Here is a 26,255-nt window from a genome sequence, read left to right on the forward strand (position 1 = left end):
TGTCTCACCCCACTCCCCCAGGGTGTCTCACCCCACTCTCCTAGGGTGTCTCACCCCACTCTCCTAGGGTGTCTCTCCCCACTCTCCCATGGTGTCTCACCCCACTCTCCTAGGGTGTCTCACCCCACTCCCCCAGGGTGTCTCACCCCACTCTCCCAGGGTGTCTCACCCCACTCTCCCAGGGTGTCTCACCCCACTCCCCCAGGGTGTCTCACCCCACTCTCCCAGGGTGTCTCACCCCACTCCCCCAGGGTGTCTCACCCCACTCTCCTAGGGTGTCTCACCCCACTCTCCTAGGGTGTCTCACCCCACTCTCCCAGGGTGTCTCACCCCACTCCCCCAGGGTGTCTCACCCCACTCTCCTAGGGTGTCTCACCCCACTCTCCTAGGGTGTCTCACCCCACTCTCCCAGGGTGTCTCACCCCACTCTCCCAGGGTGTCTCACCCCACTCTCCTAGGGTGTCTCACCCCACTCTCCCAGGGTGTCTCACCCCACTCTCCCAGGGTGTCTCACCCCACTCCCCCAGGGTGTCTCACCCCACTCCCCCAGGGTGTCTCACCCCACTCTCCCAGGGTGTCTCACCCCACTCCCCCAGGGTGTCTCACCCCACTCTCCCAGGGAGTCTCACCCCACTCCCCCAGGGTGTCTCACCCCACTCCCCCAGGGTGTCTCACCCCACTCTCCCAGGGTGTCTCACCCCACTCCCCCAGGGTGTCTCACCCCACTCCCCCAGGGTGTCTCACCCCACTCTCCCAGGGTGTCTCACCCCACTCCCCCAGGGTGTCTCACCCCACTCCCCCAGGGTGTCTCACCCCACTCTCCCAGGGTGTCTCACCCCACTCTCCCAGGGTGTCTCACCCCACTCCCCCAGGGTGTCTCACCCCACTCTCCCAGGGTGTCTCACCCCACTCCCCCAGGGTGTCTCACCCCACTCCCCCAGGGTGTCTCACCCCACTCTCCCAGGGTGTCTCACCCCACTCTCCCAGGGTGTCTCACCCCACTCTCCCAGGGTGTCTCACCCCACTCCCCCAGGGTGTCTCAAGGAGAGTTGGCAAAACAACACATGCGTATTAATACACACTTGTACATGTGTGAAATAGCACAAATATAAGCACCCACCAAATGATTGTTATTATGTTTTAAGCTGTTACCATGAGAACGGGTGCCCTAGTGATTCCAATGCACACATGCGGAGTGCGATCTAAGATTACCAGTGCAGGATATTAGATAGGATTTGAGATAGCCTGGAGCCGTTCTCCTCCCGTGTTTGCATGCATATACAGAGGAGGTCAGGAGCATTTATCCTCATACAAGAGAGTCAGGGACACAGCGCAATAACAACCATTTAAAGGCCAGTTCCCACAAATACCTCACCGCACTCTGACAGCTCTAGCAGAGAAATGAAACTTTTCCGTCACCAGCCATAGCTTTTTCTTCAATAACATCAATGAATGTTTAATGGCGTTAGTCAAGAATTCAGGCGATCATACATTCTTTATTATTGCACGGCGTGTGTGTGTTCTCTGAAAGCGATCAGGCTTGCTTGCTTTGCTTATCACGTTGCTGGTCTTGAATGCTAAAGTTATACTGAGTGGGCGTGAGCTGAGGAGCTGGAGAGGAGAGCAAGGGAACTCTGGGAGTTCTCTTTTACTTTGATTTGTGGGCGTCTAGTGGGAACAGCTCTGCTCTTCAGCCTTGGAGAAACATATACACACACACACAGACACAAATACACACACACAGACACACATAAATACATACACACACAAACACACACACACACGCACAGACACACACATACAAACACACAGCCAGACACACACACACACACACACAACACACACACACACACAAACACACACACACACACACACACACACACACACACACACACACACACACACACACACACACACACACACACACACACGCACACACACGGAGACACACACTTACAAACACACACACACACACATGGGCTGAATACTCCATGGATCACTAGTACATATACAGTACCTGTCCAGGGGACTCTCACAGACATGGAGCATCTGTCTCTTTGTCTTCACAATCCATCCATCTGTCCGTTAATCCAACAGTCAATCCATTCCTCTGTTAATCCAACAGTCAAGCCATTCCTCCGTTAATCCAACAATCCATCCATCCATTCGTCTGTTAATCCAATAGTCCATCCATCCCTCCATTAATCCAACAGCCATCCATCCATCCATTCCTCTGTTAATCCTACAGTCCATCCATCCCTCCATTAATCCAACAGTCATCCATCCATCCATTCCTCTGTTAATCCAATAGTCCATCCATCCATCCCTCCGTTAATCCTACAGTCATCCATCCATTCCTCTGTTAATCCAATAGTCCATCCATCCATCCCTCCGTTAATCCAACAATCCATCCATCCATTCCTCTGTTAATCCAACAGTCCATCCATTCCTCTGTTAATCCAACAGCCCATCCATCCATTTCTCTGTTAAACCAACAGTCCATCCATTCCTCTGTTAATCTAACAGTCCATCCATTTCTCTGTTAAACCAACAGTCCATTCATTCCTCTGTTAATCCAACAGTCCATCCATTCCTCTGTTAATCCAACAGCCCATCCATCCATTTCTCTGTTAAACCAACAGTCCATCCATTCCTCTGTTAATCCAACAGCCCATCCATCCATTTATCTGTTAACATTTACATTTACATTTAAGTCATTTAGCAGACGCTCTTATCCAGAGCGACTTACAAATTGGTGCATTCACCTTATGACATCTAGATAATTGCTCTAAACTACACAATTATCTTTGATATAAAGACGGCTATGTAGCTAGCTAAGATCAAACAAATCAAACCGTTGTACTGTAATGAAATGAAATGAAATGTGATACTACCTGTGGAGCGAAGCGGAATGCGACCGGGTTGTTGAATGCGGAACACGTTGAATCTCATGTTAATCCAACAGTCCATCCATTCCTCTGTTAATCCATCAGCCCATCCATTAATTTCTCTATTAAACCAACAGTCCATCCATTCCTCTGTTAATCTAACAGCCCATCTATCCATTCCTCTGTTAATCCAACAGTCCATCCATTCCTCTGTTAATCTAACAGTCCATTTATCCATTCCTCTGTTAATCCAACAGTCCATCCATTCCTCTGTTAATCTAACAGTCCAACCATTCCTCTGTTAATCTAACAGTCCATCCATTCCTCTGTTAATCCAACAGTCCATCCAGTCCTCTGTTAATCCAACAGTCCATCCATTCCTCTGTTAATCTAACAGTCCAACCATTCCTCTGTTAATCTAACAGTCCATCCATTCCTCTGTTAATCCAACAGTCCATCCAGTCCTCTGTTAATCCAACAGTCCATCCATTCCTCTGTTAATCCAACAGTCCATCCATTCCTCTGTTAATCCAACAGTCCATCCATCCAATTCATCCATCTTCAGCGTCTGGCTGTGCTTTTATTCAAGCCAATTCACTTCAATAGGTTTTATTGGTCCTCAAGGGGCAATTATAGCAGAACTGACCATGGCATGGCAGACATAGCATTACCATAACAACAACAGAGAACAGGAAACGCTGAAAACACATAATAACACTTATTGCTCCAGTGAATAAGAGTTCCAAGGAAAAACAGCAGTCCACAATACTCCATACTTGCTAACTTGAGTCCATATAGGTTTTCCCTATTGGTCATTGATGTTTAACACACATTCTGATATGTCCGGAGACCTCGCTCTGTAGAACAGCAGCTACATCAGGAACACCTTCCGTAACTACACTCACAATGTACTCAAACCTCCGCAGGAATCAATTCATCATTCTATAAACGTCTCAGAGAAAACTCCATACGAATGATGCGTTTGATCCAGGACTCCTAAATAACAATGCATTTCATCCAGAATTTGCTTCTCCAACCTCTTCGGTGACCCCCTTGTACGGCATCCATATTAGGAAGTCCCTGGGGGGCTCTGGTCAAAAGTCATGCACTATGTAGGGAACAGGGTGCCATTTGGAAGGAAGCCTGTCAGCTGTCAGACCCCTTCCCTACCTATATTCCATTGGACACATATCTCCATGCTCGGCAGATGTGAGCTAATGAAAAGGTTAGCTGGAACATGGAGTGGGACAAGCAGGGAAGAGAGGAGATGAGACAGTGAAAGGCATGACATTTGGAAACGTCTCTGTAAGCTAGCAGGTTCAGAGTACCTGGAGCAGATCTCTCACTCCAAACCTGGTGATGACTTCATACCAATTAGGCTTGGAATAAATCAATGGTAAAAGAGAAGGAGAGAGAGAAGGAGAGAGAGAAGGAGAGAGAGTGAGAGAGAGTGAGGGAGTGAGGGAGGGAGGGAGGGAGGGAGGGAGGGAGGGAGGGAGGGAGGGAGGGAGGGAGGGAGAGACTGAGAGACTGAGAGACCAGAGAGAGAAACCGAGAGACCAGAAAGAGAGAGAGACCAAAGAGAGAGAGAGAAACCGAGAGACCAGAGAGAGAGAGACCGAGAGACCAGAGAGAGAGAGACCGAGAGACCGAAGAGAGAGAGACCGAGAGACAAGAGAGAGAGAGAGAGAGAGACCAGAGAGAGAGCGAGAAACCGAGAGACCAGAGAGAGAGAGACCGAGAGACCAGAGAGAGAGAGACCGAGAGACCAGAGAGAGAGAAACCGAGAGACCAGAGAGAGAGAGACCGTGAGACCAGAGAGAGAGAGAGTCCAGAGACCAGGCTGTAGTATTGAACATGTGAAGACCTAGTTGTCTTAGGTTACACAATAGTTACCCAGAAGAAAATGGGGGAGGGTCATGCTTTTTAAATTTCAGTCATGGGGAAGGTTTAGTTGTTTTGTATTTTTTTTGTCCAGGGCAAGGTCATGTAATTTGTAAATCAATAACATTTCATATTTCTCAGGGTTTGATAATTAGTTGCTTATTATATTATTTAATGTGTGCCCGATGATGCCCCTCATCCCTGATGTTCTGCTGGGAGCACAATATCAAGTGAGTCCAGTGTTGTCTCACTAAAATGATCCATAGCCTATACAAGCCTTTCTCAAATCCCGGTCTATGGAGGAATGCTTTCCAGTCTGCAGCATATTTATCTTGAATATGATTTTTTTTTGTGGTCTGTGGCATATTCGACTCAAATAAATACGTGCAGTGGGACTACTTGTGCAATGCGCTGAACTATGTATGCAGCAGTAAACAAATTGTGTTGCCATAATTAATTATAGCTACACCAAACACACACACACACACACGCGCGCGCGCACACGCACGCACACGCACACGCACGCACACACACACACACACACACACACACACACACACACACGCGCGCTCTCTCTCTCTCTCTCTCTCTCTCCCTGGATTTGTTTCAAATAACAGCTGCCCGCCAAACCCAGTCTGTGTGATATGTCAGACATGCCTCAGCCGATCTGCTATGAAGCCATCGAAAATACGCAGACATTTAGAAGCAAAGCTTCCACATCTCAAGGATAAAACAGACCATTATTTTATTTTTTTCAAACCAAACAAACAAAAATGCTGCACAATAATTTCACAGATAATGAGAGTTTACTGAAGGCTTCATACTTCCTCTCTCATAGCATAGTGCCAGGCTCCTTTCACTATAGTTGAAAGCTGGTCATGCACTCAGTCGTGGATGCTTGCCCAGAGGTCTGCTGCTACAAAGATCAGTGAAATCCCATGTTCCAATGACACTGTCACGCGTAGAATCCAGGATCTGGCCGATGATATAGAATCACATGGAGGTTTTAGACAGAGCCTGCACATCAAATTGGTTTGTAATCCAATTAGATGAGACGGCTGACATTTCAAATGCCGCTTCTTGTATATATTAGCTACATATATGAAGAATGTCTTTCTTGCAGAGAGTTTCCTCAGAATAAAACTACAGGTGAAATATTCTGTGTTCTGAACGAGTACATCACGGGACATGGATTACGATGGGACCATTATATCGGGATCTTGTAGGCCCACGGACGAGTCTACTGCTCAACCAAAACCATGCAGGTGACATTTTCCAAGCAAACAATAAAATTACCGATTTCAAGAAAAAGCTGGGTGCCTGGAGAGACAAAGTGGATAGAGGCATTTTCTCCCATCTATTCTTATCTGTGGTTGACGTGGGTGATGTAGACATGGATCACATGTGTACATTGATGGGGTCACATCTGAGCGAAACTCTACTCAAATTCTACGATTACTTCCCCTCACAATCTGATCCACGCCCGGGAAAGCAGTGGATGCGTAATCCGTTCACCAGCACTGAAGAGACTCACAGCTTGTCACCGGTTCCCGTGACCAAGGCCTGCGCTCGTTTTAATGAGATGAAGACATGAATCCCCTTTCCTTCTACATACTTATGAAAGACCACCGTCTGGTTCCAGATCTCTTGGTGCTGTCTTTTCAACTCCCAGGGTCATTGCATGATAACAACTATAGAAGTTTGCTATAGGCCTACAACACAAACAGGTATGGGAACACCAGGCTGATGCTTGCTGCAACAAAATCTAAATATCGCAGCAGACTGGCTGTTGAAAACACCTTCACAACTCCCGGGTGTCCCTGGCACAAACAGTTTGAGAAAGGCCGGCCTATAATATAGGATATACTAAGAGCATGTACGGAGAAGCACAGGTGTCACGGATCCCTCTGGAACATTCATCACCTGGCCCCTATTTCCACTGATTAGAATTTGTATATATGTGCCCTTTGTTTCACCATGGTGCTGTCCATTATTGTTACGATGTCTGTTGGTGCGTGTGAGTACCTGTGCTGTGTGTTTTGGCTTTCGTGCCATTGTGGATTGTGTAGATGATTACGGGTCTCGTCCCGTGTGATAATCATTGTGCGCGTGTGTTATTTATTCAAGGTACTCCTCGCTCTTTTGTTTGGGTTTCAACCCTGTGTTTTGTGTACATGTTTGTTTGGTCTTCGTCCCCGTGCCTTTACACGCCACGGCGTCATTTGGGGTATCATTTAACAAACTATTACGCATTCCTGCGCCTGTCTGCTGAATCTCTTCATACCAACGTGACAGCAGGGAAAAGTTATGTCGAAGAAAATGTACTTCCTTCACAAGTTTTTTGCTGCTGGGATGCTGTATATACAACTAGGCTACACTGCATTACACACTGCATTGGATAGGCGTTCCCAATGACTGTGCTGTGTACGGTGGCACTTCAGGAGGATAGTCAATTTGTCCCAAAAAAAGGCAATATCTATGCAAGCGGACTAGGCCTACTGACATCCTGTTCAGCTTGAGAGAGAGAGCGGGAAGATGAAGAGCTTACTATTTCTATCATTCATTTCAATGAAAACAATAGGTTTCATTGCCCGTAATGAAGCTATTTATCAGAGTTATTCACCTAAAAAAAAGCCACATTCTAGTAATTTACATAAACTACTGTTCAAAAGTATGGGGTCACTTAGAAATGTCCTTGTTTTTGAAAGAAATGCACATTTTTGGTCTATTAAAATAACATCAAATTGATCAGAAATACAATATAGACATTGTTAATGTTGTAAATTACTATTGTAGCTGGAAACGGCAGATTTTTTATGGAATTGTCAACGTCGTGTGTATAGGTGGCAGGGAAGTCAGACGCAGGAGAGTAAACGAAGTGTATATGTAGACTTTTAATAAACGTCCATGAAATGCTCCAAACACGAGTAATATACATATATCAAAATAAAATGGGTACAAGGACCCGTCGCACACCTATACACTAATAAAACAACACTTGACATACAACAATCTCTGACAAACACATGAAGGGAAACAGAGGGTTAAATACACAACAGGTAATGAATGGGATTGACAACAGGTGTGTGGAAAGACAAGACAAAACCAATGGAAAATGAAAAATGGATCGATGATGGCTAGAAGACCGGTGAAGTCGACCGCCGAACACCGCCCGGACAAGGAGAGGCAACGACTTCGGCAGAAGTCGTGACATTACCCCCCCCCTGACGCGCGGCTCCAGCAGCGCGTCGACACCGGCCTCGGGGACGACCCGGAGGGCGAGGTGCAGGGCGATCAGAATGGAGGCGGTGGAATTCTTTTAACATGGAAGGATCTAAAACGTCCTCCACCGGAACCCAGCATCTCTCCTCCGGCCCGTACCCCTCCCAGTCCACGAGGTACTGAAGGCCCCTCGCCCGACGTCTCGAATCCAAAATGGATCGAATAGCGTACGCCGGGACCCCCTCGATGTCTAGAGGAGGCGGAGGAACTTCACGCACTTCAGCCTCCTGGAGCGGGCCAGCCACCACCGGCCTGAGGAGAGACACATGGAACGAGGGGTTAATACGGTAATTAGTGGGCAGTTGTAATCTATAACATACCTCGTTCACTCTCCTCAGGACTTTAAACGGCCCCACAAACCGCGGACACAGCTTCCGGCAGAGCAGGCGGAGGGGCAGGTTTCGGGTCGAGAGCCAGACCCTGTCCCCTGGTACGAACACCGGGGCCTCACTGCGGCGACGGTCTGCGCCAATTTTCTGGCGCCTTATGGCACGCTGAAGGTGGACGTGGGCTGCCTCCCAAGTTTCCTCAGCGTGCCGAAACCAATTGTCCACCGCAGGAGCTTCGGTCTGACTCTGATGCCAAGGAGCCAGAACCGGCTGATACCCTAATACACATTGAAAAGGGGTAAGGTTAGTGGAGGAGTGACGTAGCGAGTTCTGGGCTATCTCTGCCCAGGGCACGAACTTCGCCCACTCCCCTGGCCGGTCCTGGCAATAGGACCGCAGAAACCTGCCCACATCCTGGTTAACTCTCTCCACCTGCCCATTACTCTCGGGGTGAAAACCTGAGGTAAGACTAACCGAGATCCCCAGACGTTCCATGAACGCCTTCCAGACCCTTGACGTAAACTGGGGACCCCGATCAGACACTATATCCTCAGGCACCCCATAATGCCGGAAAACATGTGTAAACAGAGCCTCCGCAGTTTGTAAGGCCGTAGGGAGACCGGGCAAAGGGAGAAGACGACAGGACTTAGAGAACCGATCCACAACGACCAGGATCGTGGTGTAACCCTGTGAAGGTGGAAGATCGGTCACAAAATCCACTGACAGGTGCGACCACGGCCGTTGAGGAACGGGTAAAGGTAAAAGCTTACCTCTAGGCAGGTGTCTAGGAGCCTTGCACTGGGCGCACACCGAACAGGAGGAAACATAAATCCTCACGTCCTTAGCTAAAGTGGGCCACCAGTACCTCCCATCAAGACAGCGCATCGTCCGACCTATCCCAGGATGACCAGAGGAGGGTGATGTGTGAGCCCAATAGATCAATCGGTCGCGGACAGCAGACGGAACGTACAGACGACCAGCTGGACACTCAGGAGGAGAGGGCTCTGCACGTGACGCCCGCTCAATGTCCGCGTCCAGCTCCCACACTACTGGCGCCACCAAACACGACTCTGGGAGTATGGGAGTGGGATCCATGGGTCGCTCCTCTGTGTCATACAGCCGAGACAATGCGTCTGCCTTGACGTTCTGGGAGCCTGGTCTGTAAGTAAGCGTAAACACAAAACGAGTGAAAAACATGGCCCACCTTGCCTGGCGAGGATTTAGTCTCTTCGCTTGCCGGATGTACTCCAGATTGCGGTGGTCAGTCCAGATGAGAAAAGGGTGATTAGCCCCCTCAAGCCAATGCCTCCACACCTTCAAGGCTTTTACGACAGCTAACAGCTCTCGGTCCCCCACATCATAGTTACGCTCCGCCGGGCTGAGCTTCTTCGAAAAGAAAGCACAGGGGCGAAGCTTCGGTGGCACACCCGAACGCTGAGAGAGCACTGCTCCTATCCCAGCTTCGGATGCGTCCACCTCTACTATGAATGGCAAAGAGGGATCCGGATGAGCCAACACAGGCGCCGAGGTAAACAGAGCCTTCAGTTTACCAAAAGCCCTATTCGCCTCGGCCGACCACTGCAAGCGCACCGGTCCCCCCTTTAGCAGTGAGGTAATGGGAGCTGCAACCTGACCAAAACCCCGGATAAATCTCCGGTAGTAATTGGCAAACCCTAAAAAACGCTGCACCTCCTTTACCGTGGTTGGAGTCGGCCAATTACGCACGGCTGTAATGCGGTCGCTCTCCATCTCCACTCCTGAAGTGGAAATCTGATGCCCTAGGAAGGAGATGGATTGTTGGAAGAACAAGCATTTCTCAGCCTTGACATATAAATCATGCTCCAACAGGCGACCAAGCACCCTGCGCACCAAGGACACATGCTCAGCGCGTGTAGCAGAGTATATCAAAATATCATCGATATACACCACTACACCCTGCCCGTTCAGGTCCCTGAAGATCTCATCTACAAACGATTGGAAGACTGATGGAGCATTCATCAACCCATATGGCATGACCAGGTACTCATAATGACCTGAGGTGGTGCTAAATGCCGTCTTCCACTCATCACCCCTCCTAATACGCACCAGATTGTACGCACTCCTGAGATCCAATTTTGTGAAGAAGCGGGCCCCGCGCATTGACTCCATTACTGTATTGATCAAAGGTAGCGGGTAACTATATTTTACCGTGATTTTATTAAGGTCTCGATAATCAATGCACGGGCGTAAACCGCCATCCTTCTTCTTCACAAAAAAGAAACTCGAAGAGGCGGGTGAAATGGATGGCTGAATGAACCCCTGACGCAGGGATTCAGAGATATAATTATCCATAGCCACTGTCTCCGCTTGCGACAGAGGATACACGTGACTCCTGGGATATGCAGCGTCTACCAGGAGATCTATCGCACAATCCCCCTGTCGATGGGGTGGTAATTGAGTCGCCTTCTTTTTACAGAAGGCGAGTGCCAAATCGGCATATTCTGGGGGAATGCGCACGGTGGAAACCTGGTCTGGACTTTCCACCGTAGTAGCACCAACGGAAACCCCTACACACCTACCTGAGCACTCTCGCGACCACCCCGTGAGAGCCCTCTGTGGCCAAGAAACAGTGGGGTTATGAGTAGTTAACCAGGGTAGGCCTAACACCACAGAATACGCAGGGGAATCAATAAGGAAAAGACTAATCTTCTCCTTGTGACCCTCCTGCGTTATCATAGACAAAGGTGCGGTGACCTCCCTGATAAACCCTGACCCTATTGGTCGACTATCTAAGGCATGAATAGGGAAAGGCATATCCACAGAAACAACAGGAATCCCTAAACTATGAGCAAAATTTTTATTAATGAAATTCCCAGCCGCGCCTGAATCTACTAGCGCCTTATACTGGGAATGCAGGGAAAAATCCGGAAAGGTGACAGAGACAAACATAAGTGCAGCAGAGGGCTCTGGATGAGTATGGTGCCTACTCACCTGGGGTGATGCCAGAGTGCCCTGCCTGCCTTCTCTATTCCCAGAGGAACCAACCCGGCACCGATCAGCAGTGTGATCTCTGCGATCATAGATGGTGCTCGAGCGGGTACCCCCTCCGGTCTCCCTGCGCACCATCCCTCCCAATTCCATAGGTTCGGGAGAGAGAGTGCGGGAGGATGGAACAACCAGACCCCGATCTAGACGTCCCCGAGTAGCCAGCATGTTGTCCAGCCTGATGGACATATCCACCAGCTGGTCGAAGTTGAGGGTGGTGTCTCTACAGGCCAGCTCCCGACGGACGTCCTCGCGTAGACTACAACGGTAGTGGTCGATCAGGGCCCTGTCGCTCCATCCAGCGCCCGGCAGCCAAAGTCCTAAACTCCAAAGCGAACTCCTGAGTACTCCTCGTCCCCTGCCTCAGATGATAAAGGAGCTCACCTGCTGCTCTGCCTTCGGATGGGTGGTCGAATACCTTCCGGAAATGGCAGATGAGCTCCTCAAAATGGTCCAACGCCTTATCCTCTCCACACACAGCGTTGGCCCACTCCAGGGCTTTCCCGGTAAGGCATGAGACGAGGGCGGAGCTTTTCTCACGGTCTGATGGTACTGGAGAGACCGTGGCCAGATACAAGTTCAGTTTTAGGAGAAAACCCTGGCAGCTGGCAGTATCTCCATTGTATCCCGTGGGTAGGGATAACTGGATCCTGTTCTGTTCCGGAGGAGAAAAAACGTTCAAAGGAATTCCAGGTGGTGGTGGAGGTACTGGGAAAGCTCCCTGTCTCTCCCAGCGGTCCATACTCTGGACAATGCGATCCATGGCAGCGCACAGACTGTCAATCTCCTCCGCTTGTTTCAGGACGCGTTCCTCAACCTCCATTAGCGAAGTGCCTCCTCCTGCTGACTTCATTTTTTAAGGTCAGAGATTCTGTCAACGTCGTGTGTATAGGTGGCAGGGAAGTCAGACGCAGGAGAGTAAACGAAGTGTATATGGAGACTTTTAATAAACGTCCATGAAATGCTCCAAACACGAGTAATATACATATATCAAAATAAAATGGGTACAAGGACCCGTCGCACACCTATACACTAATAAAACAACACTTGACATACAACAATCTCTGACAAACACATGAAGGGAAACAGAGGGTTAAATACACAACAGGTAATGAATGGGATTGACAACAGGTGTGTGGAAAGACAAGACAAAACCAATGGAAAATGAAAAATGGATTGATGATGGCTAGAAGACCGGTGAAGTCGACCGCCGAACACCGCCCGGACAAGGAGAGGCAACGACTTCGGCAGAAGTCGTGACAGGAATATCTACATAGGCGTACAGAGGCCAATTATCAGCAACCATCACTCCTGTGTTCCAATGGCACGTTGTGTTAGCTAATCCAAGTTTATCATTTTAAAAGGCTAATTGATCATTAGAAAACCATTTTGCAATTATGTTAGCACAGCTGAAAACTGTTGTTCTGATTAAAGAAGCAATAAAACTGGCCTTCTTTAGATAATTTGAGTATCTGGAGCATCAGCATTCGTAGGTTTGATTACATGCTCAAAATGGCCAGAAACAAAGTCCTTTCTTCTGAAACTCGTCAGTCTATTCTTGTTCTGAGAAATGAATGTTATTCCATGCGAGAAATTGCCAAGAAACTGAAGATCACGTACAACGCTGTGTACTACTCACTTCACAGAAAAGTGCAAACTGGCTCTAACCAGAATAGAAAGAGGAGTGGGAGGCACCGGTGCACCGTAAGCTAGTGATGCGGATCGCTGTAAGCTAGTGATGCGCGGGTCAGCTCTTTGTTCACCCCCACCCACCTGCAATTGATGATAACCCATCCGCAACCGCCTGACTATTTGTGATAAAGTGAACATCTGAGGCACGCACCCAACTCTAACCCGCAAATATTGAAAATTCGCTGTACAGGTCTCTTTTTTTCTCTTGAAAATGTATTGAGCAATTACGCTTGTCGTGAGCATTTAAAAAGGCTTGGGCCTATTGAACAGTAGCCTAGCATTTTACTGAAACAAAACAACATGTGAAACAATGAATGGACATCTTGTAGGCTTTGTGGGCTAATATCCTATACTGGTATATGAATTAATATGATCACATAATTCCCAAACCTTAACCCTAACCTTAACCATTCAGAGTTAATGCCTAAACTTATCCTTAAACACTTCGGAATTTGATGTTTGGAACAGTTCAAAATTTGACATTTGAGAAACATGGATGAACGTCTAATTCTGATGTGGGGTATGATGTGCGTTGGGAGTATGATATGGGTTAGCGTTATGATGTGGGTTAGGGTTATGGTGCGGGTTAGGGGTATGATGTGGGTTAGGGGTATGATATGGGTTAGGGTTAGGGTTATGATGTGGGTTAGGGTTATGATGTGGGTTAGGGTTATGATTATGATGTGGGTTATGGGTATGATGTGGGTTAGGGGTATGATGTTGGTTAGTGTTAGGGTTATGATGTGAGTTAGGGGTATGATGTGGGTTAGGGGTATGATGTGGGTTAGGGGTATGATGTGGGTTAGGTTTATGATGTCGGTTAGGGTTATGGTGTGGGTTAGGGGTATGATGTGGGTTAGGGTTATGATGTGGGTTAGGGTTATGATGTGGGTTAGGGGTATGATGTGGGTTAGTGTTAGGGTTATGATGTGAGTTAGGGGTATGATGTGGGTTAGGGTTATGGTGTGGGTTAGGGGTATGATGTGAGTTAGGGTTATGGTGTGGGTTAGGGGTATGATGTTGGTTAGTGTTAGGGTTATGATGTGAGTTAGGTTTATGATGTGGGTTAGGGGTATGATGTGGGTTAGGGGTATGATGTGGGTTAGGGTTATGGTGTGGGTTAGGGGTATGATGTGGTTTAGGGGTATGATGTGGGTTAGGGTTAGGGTTATGATGTGGGTTAGGAGTATGATGTGGGTTAGGGGTATGATGTGGGTTAGGGGTATGATGTGGGTTAGGGGTTATGATGTGGGTTAGGGTTAGGGTTATGATGTGGGTTAGGGGTATGATGTGGGTTAGGGGTATGATGCGGGTTAGGGTTATGATGTGGGTTAGGGGTATGATGTGGGTTAGGAGTATGATATGGGTTAGCGTTATGATGTGGGTTAGGGTTATGGTGAGGGTTAGGGGTATGATGTGGGTTAGGGGTATGATGTGGGTTAGGGTTAGGGTTATGATGTGGGTTAGGGTTATGATGTGGGTTAGGGTTATGATGTGGGTTAGGGTTATGATGCGGGTTAGGGGTTATGATGCGGGTCAGGGTTATCATGTGGGTTAGGGTTATGATGTGGGTTATGGTTATGATGTCGGTTAGGGTATGGTGTGGGTTATGTTTATGATGTGGGTTAGGGTTATGATGTGGGTTACGGTTATGGTGCGGGTTAGGGGTATGATGTGGGTTAGGGTTATGATGTGGGTTAGGGTTATGATGTGGGTTAGCGTTATGATGTGGGTTAGGGTTAGGGGTATGATGCAGGCTAGGGTTATGATGTGGGTTAGGGTTATGATGTGGGTTAGGGTTATGATGTGGGTTAGGGTTATGATGTGGGTTAGCGTTATGATGTGGGTTAGGGTTAGGGGTATGATGCAGGCTAGGGTTATGATGTGGGTTAGGGTTATGATGTTGGTTAGGGTTATGGTGCGGGTTAGGGTTAGGGTTATGGTGTGGGTTAGGGTTATGATGTGGCTTAGGGTTATGATGTGGGTTAGGGGTTATTATGCCTCTTAGGGGTTATGATGCGGGTCAGGATTATCATGTGGGTTAGGGTTATGATGTGGGTTAGGGGTATGATGTGGGTTAGGGTTATGATGTGGGTTAGGGTTATGATGTGGGTTAGGGTTATGATGTGGGTTAGCGTTATGATGTGGGTTAGGGTTAGGGGTATGATGCAGGCTAGGGTTATGGTGTGGGTTAGGGTTATGATGTGGGTTAGGGTTATGGTGCGGGTTAGGGTTATGATGTGGGTTAGCGTTATGATGTGGGTTAGGGTTAGGGGTATGATGCAGGTTAGGGTTATGATGTGGGTTAGGGTTATGATGTGGGTTAGGGGTATGATGTGGGTTAGAGGTATGACATGGGTTAGCGTTATGATGTGGGTTAGGGTTATGGTGCGGGTTAGGGGTATGACGTGGGTTAGGGGTATGATATGGGTTAGGGTTAGGGTTATGATGTGGGTTAGGGTTATGATGTTGGTTAGGGTTAGGGGTATGATGTAGGTTATGGGTATGATGTGGGTTAGGGGTATGATGTGAGTTAGGGGTATGATGTGGGTTAGGGGTATTATGTGAGTTAGGGGTATGATGTGGGTTAGGGTTAGGGTTATGATGTGGGTTAGGGTTATGGTGTGGGTTAGGGTTTTGGTTTGGGTTAGGGTTATGATGTGGGTTAGGGTTAGGATGTGGGTTAGGGTATGGTGTGGGTTAGGTTTATGATGTGGGTTAGGGTTATGATGTGGGTTAGGGTTATGATGTGGGTTATGGTTATGGTGTGGGTTAGGGTTATGATGTGGGTTAGGGTTATGATGTGGGTTATGGTTATGATGTCGGTTAGGGTATGGTGTGGGTTAGGTTTATGATGTGGGTTAGGGTTATGGTGTGGTTTACGGTTATGGTGCGGGTTAGGATTATGATGCGTGTTAGGGTTATGATGTGGGTTAGGGTTATGGTGTGGTTTACGGTTATGGTGCGGGTTAGGATTATGATGCGTGTTAGGGTTATGATGTGGGTTAGGTGTATGATGCGGGTTAGGGTTATGATGTGGGTCAGGGTTATGATGTGGGTTAGGGGTATGAATTGGGTTTGCGTTATGATATGGGTTAGGGTTATGGTGCGGGTTAGGTTTATGATGTGGGTTAGGGGTATGATATGGGTTAGGGGTATGATATGGGTTAGTGTTATGATGTGGGTTAGGGTTATGGTGGGTTAGGGTTATGGTTCGGGTTAGGGTTTTGATGTGGGTTAGGGGTATGATGTGGGTTAAGGGTATGGTGTGGGTTAGGGTTATGATGTGGGTTAGGGTTATGATGTGGGTTATGGTTATGATGTCGGTTAGGGTATGGTGTGGGTTAGGTTTATGATGTGGATTAGGGTTATGGTGTGGTTTACGGTTATGGTGCTGGTTAGGATTATGATGCGTGTTAGGGTTATGATGTGGGTTAGGGTTATGGTGTGGTTTACGGTTATGGTGCGGGTTAGGATTATGATGCTTGTTAGGGTTATGATGTGGGTTAGGGTTATGGTGTTGTTTACGGTTATGGTGCGGGTTAGGATTATGATGCGTGTTAGGGTTATGATATGGGTTAGGTGTATGATGCGGGTTAGAGTTATGATGTGGGTCAGGGTTAGGGGTATGATGTGGGTTAGGGGTATGAATTGGGTTTGCGTAATGATGTGGGTTAGGGTTATGGTGCGGGTTAGGTTTATGATGTGGGTTAGGGGTATGATATGGGTTAGGGGTATGATATGGGTTAGTGTTATGATGTGGGTTAGGGTTATGGTGGCTTAGGGTTATGATGTGGGTTAGGGTTATGATGTGGGTTAGGGGTATGATGTGGGTAAGGGTATGGTGTGGGTTAGGGGTATGATGTGGGTTAGGGGTATGATGTGGGTTAGGGGTATGATGTGGGTTAGGGGTATGATGTGGGTTAGGGTTATGATGTGGGTTAGGGGTATGATGTGGGTTAGGGGTATGATGTGGGTTAGGGGTATGATGTGGGTTAGGGGTATGATGTGGGTTAGGGGTATGATGTGGGTTAGGGGTATGATGTGGGTTAGGGTTATGATGTGGGTTAGGGGTATGATGTGGGTTAGGGGTATGATGTGGGTTAGGGGTATGATGTGGGTTAGGGGTATGATGTGGGTTAGGGGTATGATGTGGGTTAGGGTTATGATGTGGGTTAGGGGTATGATGTGGGTTAGGAGTATGATGTGGGTTAGGGGTATGATGTGGGTTAGGGGTATGATTTGGGTTAGGGGTATGATGTGGGTTAGGGGTATGATGTGGGTTAGGGGTATGATGTGGGTTAGGTGTATGATGCGGGTTAGGGTTATGATGTGGGTCAGGGTTAGGGGTATGATGTGGGTTAGGGGTATGAATTGGGTTTGCGTAATGATGTGGGTTAGGGTTATGGTGCGGGTTAGGTTTATGATGTGGGTTAGGGGTATGATATGGGTTAGGGGTATGATATGGGTTAGTGTTATGATGTGGGTTAGGGTTATGGTGGCTTAGGGTTATGATGTGGGTTAGGGTTATGATGTGGGTTAGGGGTATGATGTGGGTAAGGGTATGGTGTGGGTTAGGGGTATGATGTGGGTTAGGGGTATGATGTGGGTTAGGGGTATGATGTGGGTTAGGGGTATGATGTGGGTTAGGGTTATGATGTGGGTTAGGGGTATGATGTGGGTTAGGGGTATGATGTGGGTTAGGGGTATGATGTGGGTTAGGGGTATGATGTGGGTTAGGGGTATGATGTGGGTTAGGGGTATGATGTGGGTTAGGGTTATGATGTGGGTTAGGGGTATGATGTGGGTTAGGGGTATGATGTGGGTTAGGGGTATGATGTGGGTTAGGGGTATGATGTGGGTTAGGGTTATGATGTGGGTTAGGGGTATGATGTGGGTTAGGAGTATGATGTGGGTTAGGGGTATGATGTGGGTTAGGGGTATGATGTGGGTTAGGGGTATGATGTGGGTTAGGGGTATGATGTGGGTTAGGGGTATGATGTGGGTTAGGGTTATGATGTGGGCATGTGTACTATATGTTGTCTCCATATTCATCATCCCACTTGAAATCCACAATTTCATCCGCTATTGGCTTTGAAATGGAAATTAATCTAAAAGAGTGTTCTCTGTAGAGAATCTGGTAATACGAGAGATGGGGCATTTGGCCCAATGTTTCACGACAGAGATATTTTACATACACATTACATTAAAGATAATTAAAGACTGCTTCCTAGTCTTCAAGAGATGTGGTCTCCATCTACAGTGGGTCTGAAGAGCCCTTGCAACACAAGGAAGGAGACCCTGTGGGAAAGCAACCAAGTGATGTAACACCCCTAATCTTGGATGACATTGTCATAACCTCTCTCTCACCTTCAAACTTTAATACAGTATTGTACCAGAGTCTCAGGAGGAATTCAGAGGATTCTTGTCAAGCGCACACACACACACACACACACACACACACACACACACACACACACACACACACACACACACACACACACACACACACACACACACACACACACACACACACACACTGAGATGGCTCTCTAGCATAATCGACTCTATACTTTGCTGACATGTGAAGGAGCATTTAATGGGGGGGGGGGGGGGGGGGGGGGGGTCCCTAGGGACCTGTCAATCACAGGGATTGGAGCGCTCTCAAAGTTGATCCAACCAACCCTCTCCTCCTCCTCCACTCACATGCTGCTGCCTCTCCTCTCTCCTCTCTCCTCTCTCCTCTCTCCTCCCCCCTCTCCCCTCTCCCCTCTCCCCTCTCTCCTCTCTCCTCTCTCCTCTCCCCTCTCTCCTCTCTCTCCTCTCTCTCCTGTCTCTCCTCTCTCTCCTCTCCTCTCCTCTCCTCTTTTCCCTCTCCCTCTCCCTCTCCCTCTCCCTCTCCCTCTCCCTCTCCCTCTCCCTCTCCTCTCCTCTCCTCTCCTCTCTCCCCCATTATGCCTCTCATTAAGGCTTGATGTATATATATACTGGCACATCAGTGGGGGATTTGTCAGACCCTCCATGAGGCTTCTCAGCCTCATCAAACATCTAGTGCGTGTGCGGGTGCGTGTGCGTGTGTGTTGGGGGCCTACGATGTTTCCTCTCTCCTCTCTGTTGTTGTGTGATCACACTGGCTTCTCACTGCAGAGAACATCAAGGACCCCGCACCCTTTCATCTAGCCTCACTCCTTCAGCTTCACACACACACACACACATACACTACACACACACACACACACATTTTCTACAGAGACAGATCTGACCCATGATGATTCCCAATGCTTTTTTACAGAGACAGATCTGACCCATGATGATTCCCAATGCTTTTCTACAGAGACAGATCTGACCCATGATGATTCCCAATGCTTTTCTACAGAGACAGATCTGACCCATGATGATTCCCAATGCTTTTTTACAGAGACAGATCTGACCCATGATGATTCCCAATGCTTTTCTACAGAGACAGATCTGACCCATGATGATTCCCAATGATTTTCTACAGCCATTAAATCCATGTAGCGACACACATGGCCATGCAGGGCTCTTTAAAAAGCCATCAGTGGAGATCCATCCTTCAGCCTCACGGTCCCCTGTCGCTGCCTGGCTGACCAAACTATGGAGAGGGATGGAGGTGGATGGAGAGGGATAGAGAGAGATATAGAGGGATGGCGAGGGATGGAGGAGGATGGAGAGGGATAGAGAGGGATATAGAGGGATGGAGGTGGATGGAGGGGGATGGAGAGGGATAGAGAGGGATGGAGGTGGATGGAGAGGGATAGAGAGGGATGGAGGTGGATGGAGAGGGATAAAGAGGGATATAGAGGGTTGGAGGGGGATGGAGAGGGATGGAGCAGGATGGAGAGGGATAGAGAGGGATATAGAGGGATGGAGGTGGATGGAGAGGGATATAGAGGGTTGGAGGGGGATGGAGGGGGATGGAGGAGGATGGAGAGGGATAGAGAGGGATATAGAGGGATGGAGGGGAATGGAGAGGGATGGAGAGGGATATAGAGGGATGGAGAGGGATGGAGGAGGATAGAGAGGGATAGAGAGGGATATAGAGGAATGGAGGTGGATGGAGAGGGATAGAGAGGGATATAGAGGGTTGGAGGGGGATGGAGAGGGATGGAGGAGGATGGAGAGTGATAGAGAGGGATATAGAGGGATGTAGGTGGATGGAGGGGGATGGAGAGGGATAGAGAGGGATATAGAGGGATGGAGGAGGATGGAGAGGGATAGAGAGGGATATAGAGGGATGGAGGTGGATGGAGGGGGGTGGAGAGGGATGGAGGAGGATGGAGAGGGATAGAGAGGGATATAGAGGGATATAGAGGGTTGGAGGGGGATGGAGAGGGATGGAGGAGGATGGAGAGGGATATAGAGGGATGGAGAGGGATGGAGGAGGATAGAGAGGGATAGAGAGGGATGGAGGTGGATGGAGGGGGATGGAGGAGGATGGAGAGGGATAGAGAGGGATATAGAGGGATGGAGGTGGATGAAGGAGTATTGAGAGGGATAGAGAGGGATAGAGAGGAATGGAGGAGGATATAGAGGGATAGAGGAGGATGGAGAGGGATGGGGGAGGATGGAGAGGGATGGAGAGGGATATAGAGGGATGGAGGAGGATATAGAGGGATGGAGGAGGATGGAGAGGGATGGAGGAGGATGGAGAGGGATAGAGGAGGATGGAGAGGGATGGGGGAGGATGGAGAGGGATGGAGAGGGATATAGAGGGATGGAGGAGGATATAGAGGGATGGAGGAGGATGGAGAGGGATGGAGGAGGATGGAGAGGGATAGAGGAGGATGGAGAGGGATGGGGGAGGATGGAGAGGGATGGAGAGGGATATAGAGGGATGGAGGAGTATCCTCCTCCATCCCTCTATATCCCTCTCCATCCCTCTCCATCCTCCCTCTCCATCCTCCCCATCCCTCTCCATCCTCCTCTATCCTCCTCTCCATCCTCCTCCTCTAGAGGGATGGAGGAGGATATAGAGGGATGGAGGATGATGGAGAGGGATGGAGAGGGATAGAGGAGGATGGAGAGGGATGGGGGAGGATGGAGAGGGATATAGAGGGATGGAGGAGGATATAGACGGATGGAGGAGGATATAGAGGGATGAGGAGGATGGAGAGGGATGGAGGAGGATGGAGAGGGATGGGGGAGAATGGAGAGGGATGGAGAAGTATAGAGAGGGATAGAGGAGGATAAGAGGGCTGGAGGAGGATATAGACGGATAGAGGAGGATAAGAGAGCTGGAGAGGAATGGAGAGGTATAGAGAGGGATGGAGGAGGATAAGAGGGCTGGAGGAGGATATAGCAGGATGGAGGAGGATAAGAGGGCTGAAGGAGGATATAGAGGGATGGAGATAGATAAGAGGGCTGGAGGATGAGATAGAGGGCTGGAGGAGGATAAGAGGGCTGGAGGAGGATATAGAGGGATGGAGGAGGATAAGAGGGCTGGAGAGGGATGAAGGAGGATATAGAGGGATGGAGAAGTATATAGAGGGATGGAGGAGAATAAGAAGGCTGGAGAGGGATGGAGGAGGATATAGAGGGATGGAGGAGGATAGGAGGGCTGGAGGAGGATATAGAGGGATGGAGGAGGATAAGAGGGCTGGAGGAGGATATAGAGGGATGGAGGAGGATAAGAGAGCTGGAGAGGGATGGAGGAGGATAAGAGGGATGGAGGAGGATAAGAGGGATGGAGGAGGATAAGAGGGATGGAGGAGGATAAGAGAGCTGGAGAGGGATGGAGGAGGATAAGAGGGATGGAGGAGGATAAGAGGGATGGAGGAGGATAAGAGGGATGGAGGAGGATAAGAGGGATGGAGGAGGATAGAGAGCTGGAGAGGGATGGAGGAGGAGGATGTTGTCTGTAGTTGTGTTCCTTTCTTTGTTTGCTGAAATACCACCACCGACTGTTTACTTGTTGAGATTCAATTGGCACATGTGCATTTGTGCTGAATTGCCATCTTAGAGCAACAGCAATGAGCAAACAGTCTGTGGTTATATTTGATTAACGTTTATTGAAAAAGTATGGTTTCCAGCAAACAGAAAGGAATTTAACTACAGAGGACAACATAGGTACAAGGTGGCCGTTTAATAATTTAGATGTTTTGAAGTATTGATCTTGGGAGAATCAATTTAGTCGGAGCTAGATTCCACAAAGCCTGGTCTGGGCTCCATGCCGTTGGGGAGGTTCATCAGAAACTTCCTTCATCATGGAGAGGGATTTAGTCGTCTATCACCCCGGTAACTTCCATCATCAAATGATTCTGTTCTCTTGTTTGTGAAATACTGTACAATGATACCACTTTACAGACGGAAGGACAAGATGGTCATGATGATCAAATGATTACAGATGCTTCAACTCTCTCAAGAGAGGACTGAAGTGATTTAACCTTTAGGCTGTATGGACTTGTGTCTTAATATCCAGTCTGAAGAGGAACGAGATCATTATAACAGTAGGGATGGAGGAGTGGGTTTGAAGAGATATCACCGTCTCTGTATGACATATCAATATTTAGACTGTATAGACTTATGAGATCATTATAACAGCAGGGATGGAGGAGTGGGTTTGAAGAGATATCACCGTCACTGTATGACATATCAATATCTAGACTGTATAGACTTATGAGATCATTATAACAGCAGGGATGGAGGAGTGGGTTTGAAGAGATATCACCGTCTCTGTATGACATATCAATATCTAGACTGTATAGACTTATGAGATCATTATAACAGCAGGGATGGAGGAGTGGGTTTGAAGAGATATCACCGTCTCTGTATGACATATCAATATCTAGACTGTATAGACCTATGAGATCATTATAACAGTAGGGATGGAGGAGTGCGTTTGATGAGATATCACCGTCTCTGTATGACATATCAATATCTAGACTGTATAGACTTATGAGATCATTATAACAGTAGGGATGGAGGAGTGCGTTTGAAGAGATATCACCGTCTCTGTATGACATATCAATATCTAGACTGTATAGACTTATGAGATCATTATAACAGTAGGGATGGAGGAGTGCGATACAGAGGCTGACGTGGAGACCAGACCACTCTATGATGTATGTCATTTTATCCTCTATCCTCTACGTCTCCACATCAGCCTCTGTATCTAGTCTACTATATAGTCTGTTGAACGTCTCCACGTCAGCCTCTGTATCTAGTCTACTATATAGTCTGTTGAACGCCTCCACGTCAGCCTCTGTATCTAGTCACTATATAGTCTATTGAACGTCTCCACATCAGCCTCTGTATCTAGTCTACTATATAGTCTGTTGAACGTCTCCACGTCAGCCTCTGTATCTAGTCTACTATATAGTCTGTTGAACGTCTCCACGTCAGCCTCTGTATCTAGTCTACTATATAGTCTGTTGAACGTCTCCACGTCAGCCTCTGTATCTAGTCTACTATATAGTCTGTTGAACGTCTCCACGTCAGCCTCTGTATCTAGTCTACTATATAGTCTGTTGAACGTCTCCACGTCAGCCTCTGTATCTAGTCTACTATATAGTCTGTTAAACGTCTCCACATCAGCCTCTGTATCTAGTCTACACTTGCCTGTTGAACATCATTGTCCCTTCTCTGTGTCTCCCCAACAACCCGCCCTCCTCCTCCCTACTCCCACCTCCTCTCCACTTCCTTCAAAGCCTCCTGCCATCTCCTGCCATCTGTACTGCACTCTGTAATTACTAGATTCTCCATGTCAGTCTGCCTTCCACTTCCACCATCTGTACTGCACTCTGTAATTACTAGATTCTCCATGTCAGTCTGCCTTCCACTTCCACCATCTGTACTGCACTCTGTAATTACTAGATTCCCCATGTCAGTCTGCCTTCCACTTCCACCATCTGTACTGCACTCTGTAATTACTAGATTCTCCATGTCAGTCTGCCTTCCACTTCCACCATCTGTACTGCACTCTGTAATTACTAGATTCTCCATGTCAGTCTGCCTTCCACTTCCACCATCTGTACTGCACTCTGTAATTACTAGATTCTCCATGTCAGTCTGCCTTCCACTTCCACCATCTGTACTGCACTCTGTAATTACTAGATTCCCCATGTCAGTCTGCCTTCCACCATCTGTACTGCACTCTGTAATTACTAGATTCTCCATGTCAGTCTGCCTTCAACTTCCACCATCTGTACTGCACTCTGTAATTACTAGATTCCCCATGTCAGTCTGCCTTCAACTTCCACCATCTGTACTGCACTCTGTAATTACTAGATTCCCCATGTCAGTCTGCCTTCCACTTCCACCATCTGTACTGCACTCTGTAATTACTAGATTCCCCATGTCAGTCTGCCTTCCACCATCTGTACTGCACTCTGTAATTACTAGATTCTCCATGTCAGTCTGCCTTCCACTTCCACCATCTGTACTGCACTCTGTAATTACTAGATTCCCCATGTCAGTCTGACTTCCACTTCCACCATCTGTACTGCACTCTGTAATTACTAGATTCTCCATGTCAGTCTGCCTTCCACTTCCACCATCTGTACTGCACTCTGTAATTACTAGATTCCCCATGTCAGTCTGCCTTCAACTTCCACCATCTGTACTGCACTCTGTAATTACTAGATTCCCCATGTCAGTCTGCCTTCAACCTCCACCATCTGTACTGCACTCTGTAATTGACCTGATGTACTTCCCCCATCCTTCCCCGACATGCTGAAGAGGAGAAATGTGATTGATTGTTCTGAACCACATTCAAGTGTCCCCAAGGGAGAGGAGAACAACAGCAAGTGACATTCGTACAGTTGTCTTTTCGCATTATTAGGCTCAGTGTCATAAAACAGACAGAATGGCGGCCGATATCACTAAACGCTAAAGAATAGAGATCATTATTTTTCCATTTGGTCCGTCTGCTCTGTGTGTGCCTAGCAGGAGAGATTCATTTACTTTTGAACTCATATTGTTTTTCTCTGCCGTTCCTCCGTTTCCATAGCAGCATGCCGCTATAAAAAGCTATTTTTTCAACCTCATTATTTAGCTAGTTATCTTACAACACTGTGCGAGCTAAAAACATGGTGCTGACTTTCAATGAAATTACCGTAAAGTCTGTAGAAATAATGACTGACCACTTCAAGTTTTTAATGTATGCTGTCTTTGTGGTATTACGGTCACCCATGGTTTGTAAAGTGCACCATCACTTGTGGTGATGCTTTTACTGCTATTCTGTCCACAATCTGTATCAAGGCCAATTCATGTCAAGTCTCATCTCCAGTGAAATTAGCATCCTCGCTAATCTGCCCCCAAGCCAGCCCTCCTGGGTAATCAAGTCACAGTGAGGGGGATAATGCTTGGTAATTGTCAATGAATCACAGACAGAATCCTCACAGAGACTTTCTCTTCTCTGTTCTCTCCTCTCTTCTCCCTTCTCTCTTCTCCTCTTCTCTCTTCTCCTCTCACCTCTTCTCTCTTCTCCTCTTCTTTCTTCTCCTCCCCTCTTCTCTATGTTCTCCTCTCCTCTCTGCTTCTCTCCTCTCCTATTCTCTTCTCCTCTTCTATTTTCTTCTCTGCAGGCTTATCCGGGAGCACCTGGGAGAGCAGGAGGTGTCTATCACCCTGACCATTGACTCGGTGGAAGAGGCTGATCTGGGGAACTACTCCTGCTTCGTGGAGAATGGCAACGGCAGAAGGCAGGCCAACATCCAGCTCACAAAGAGAGGTAGGACACACAGACACACACACACACACACAACAGCAGTGTACGGAGAGTTGGTTTGGAGAAGATAGTGCCAAAGAAAGCTAAGTTTTCACTTATAACCATAATTATCTAAAGGTTATTCTGTCTGTCTCATTTTTTAGATACCTGCTTAATGTCACATCAACGTCAAACATTGAAATGTGTTTTCAGGGCTGGAGACCGAAAGATAAACAGCTGTTATCTTGTTGCCAATTCCGAGAAGCAGCAGGGTTCTTCTCTGTCTGTTTTTCTAGACACGTTGCATCCTTTCAAATCTTGATGGCCAGAGCCCATTGGCTGACTAACGTCTACCAGAGCAGGTCCTGGACTCAATGCATCTCCATCCATCACCATGGTGACAGCATTAGCCTCATTCCAGAGCACGGCCTAATCTCACAACACCACAACACAAGATATCCACCAGACAGGCCTGGTCCCCAACACCAC

The 26,255-nt window shown here is 47.9% G+C and overlaps 1 protein-coding gene across 3 annotated transcripts in view; it reads left to right on the top strand.

Moving 5' to 3' along the window:
• LOC129840470 (interleukin-1 receptor accessory protein-like 1-B) overlaps window positions 1–26,255 on the top strand; it is a 297,926-nt gene that overhangs the window by 253,535 nt on the left and 18,136 nt on the right. For all 3 annotated transcript variants that reach the window (XM_055908376.1, XM_055908375.1, XM_055908377.1), the window contains exon 8: window positions 25,645–25,790. In XM_055908376.1, coding sequence (XP_055764351.1) covers window positions 25,645–25,790 — 146 coding nt within the window. The remainder of the gene's footprint in view (window positions 1–25,644; window positions 25,791–26,255) is intronic.

Source organism: Salvelinus fontinalis, chromosome 41 (assembly GCF_029448725.1).
Source record: "Salvelinus fontinalis isolate EN_2023a chromosome 41, ASM2944872v1, whole genome shotgun sequence".
NCBI classification, from domain to species: domain Eukaryota; kingdom Metazoa; phylum Chordata; class Actinopteri; order Salmoniformes; family Salmonidae; genus Salvelinus; species Salvelinus fontinalis.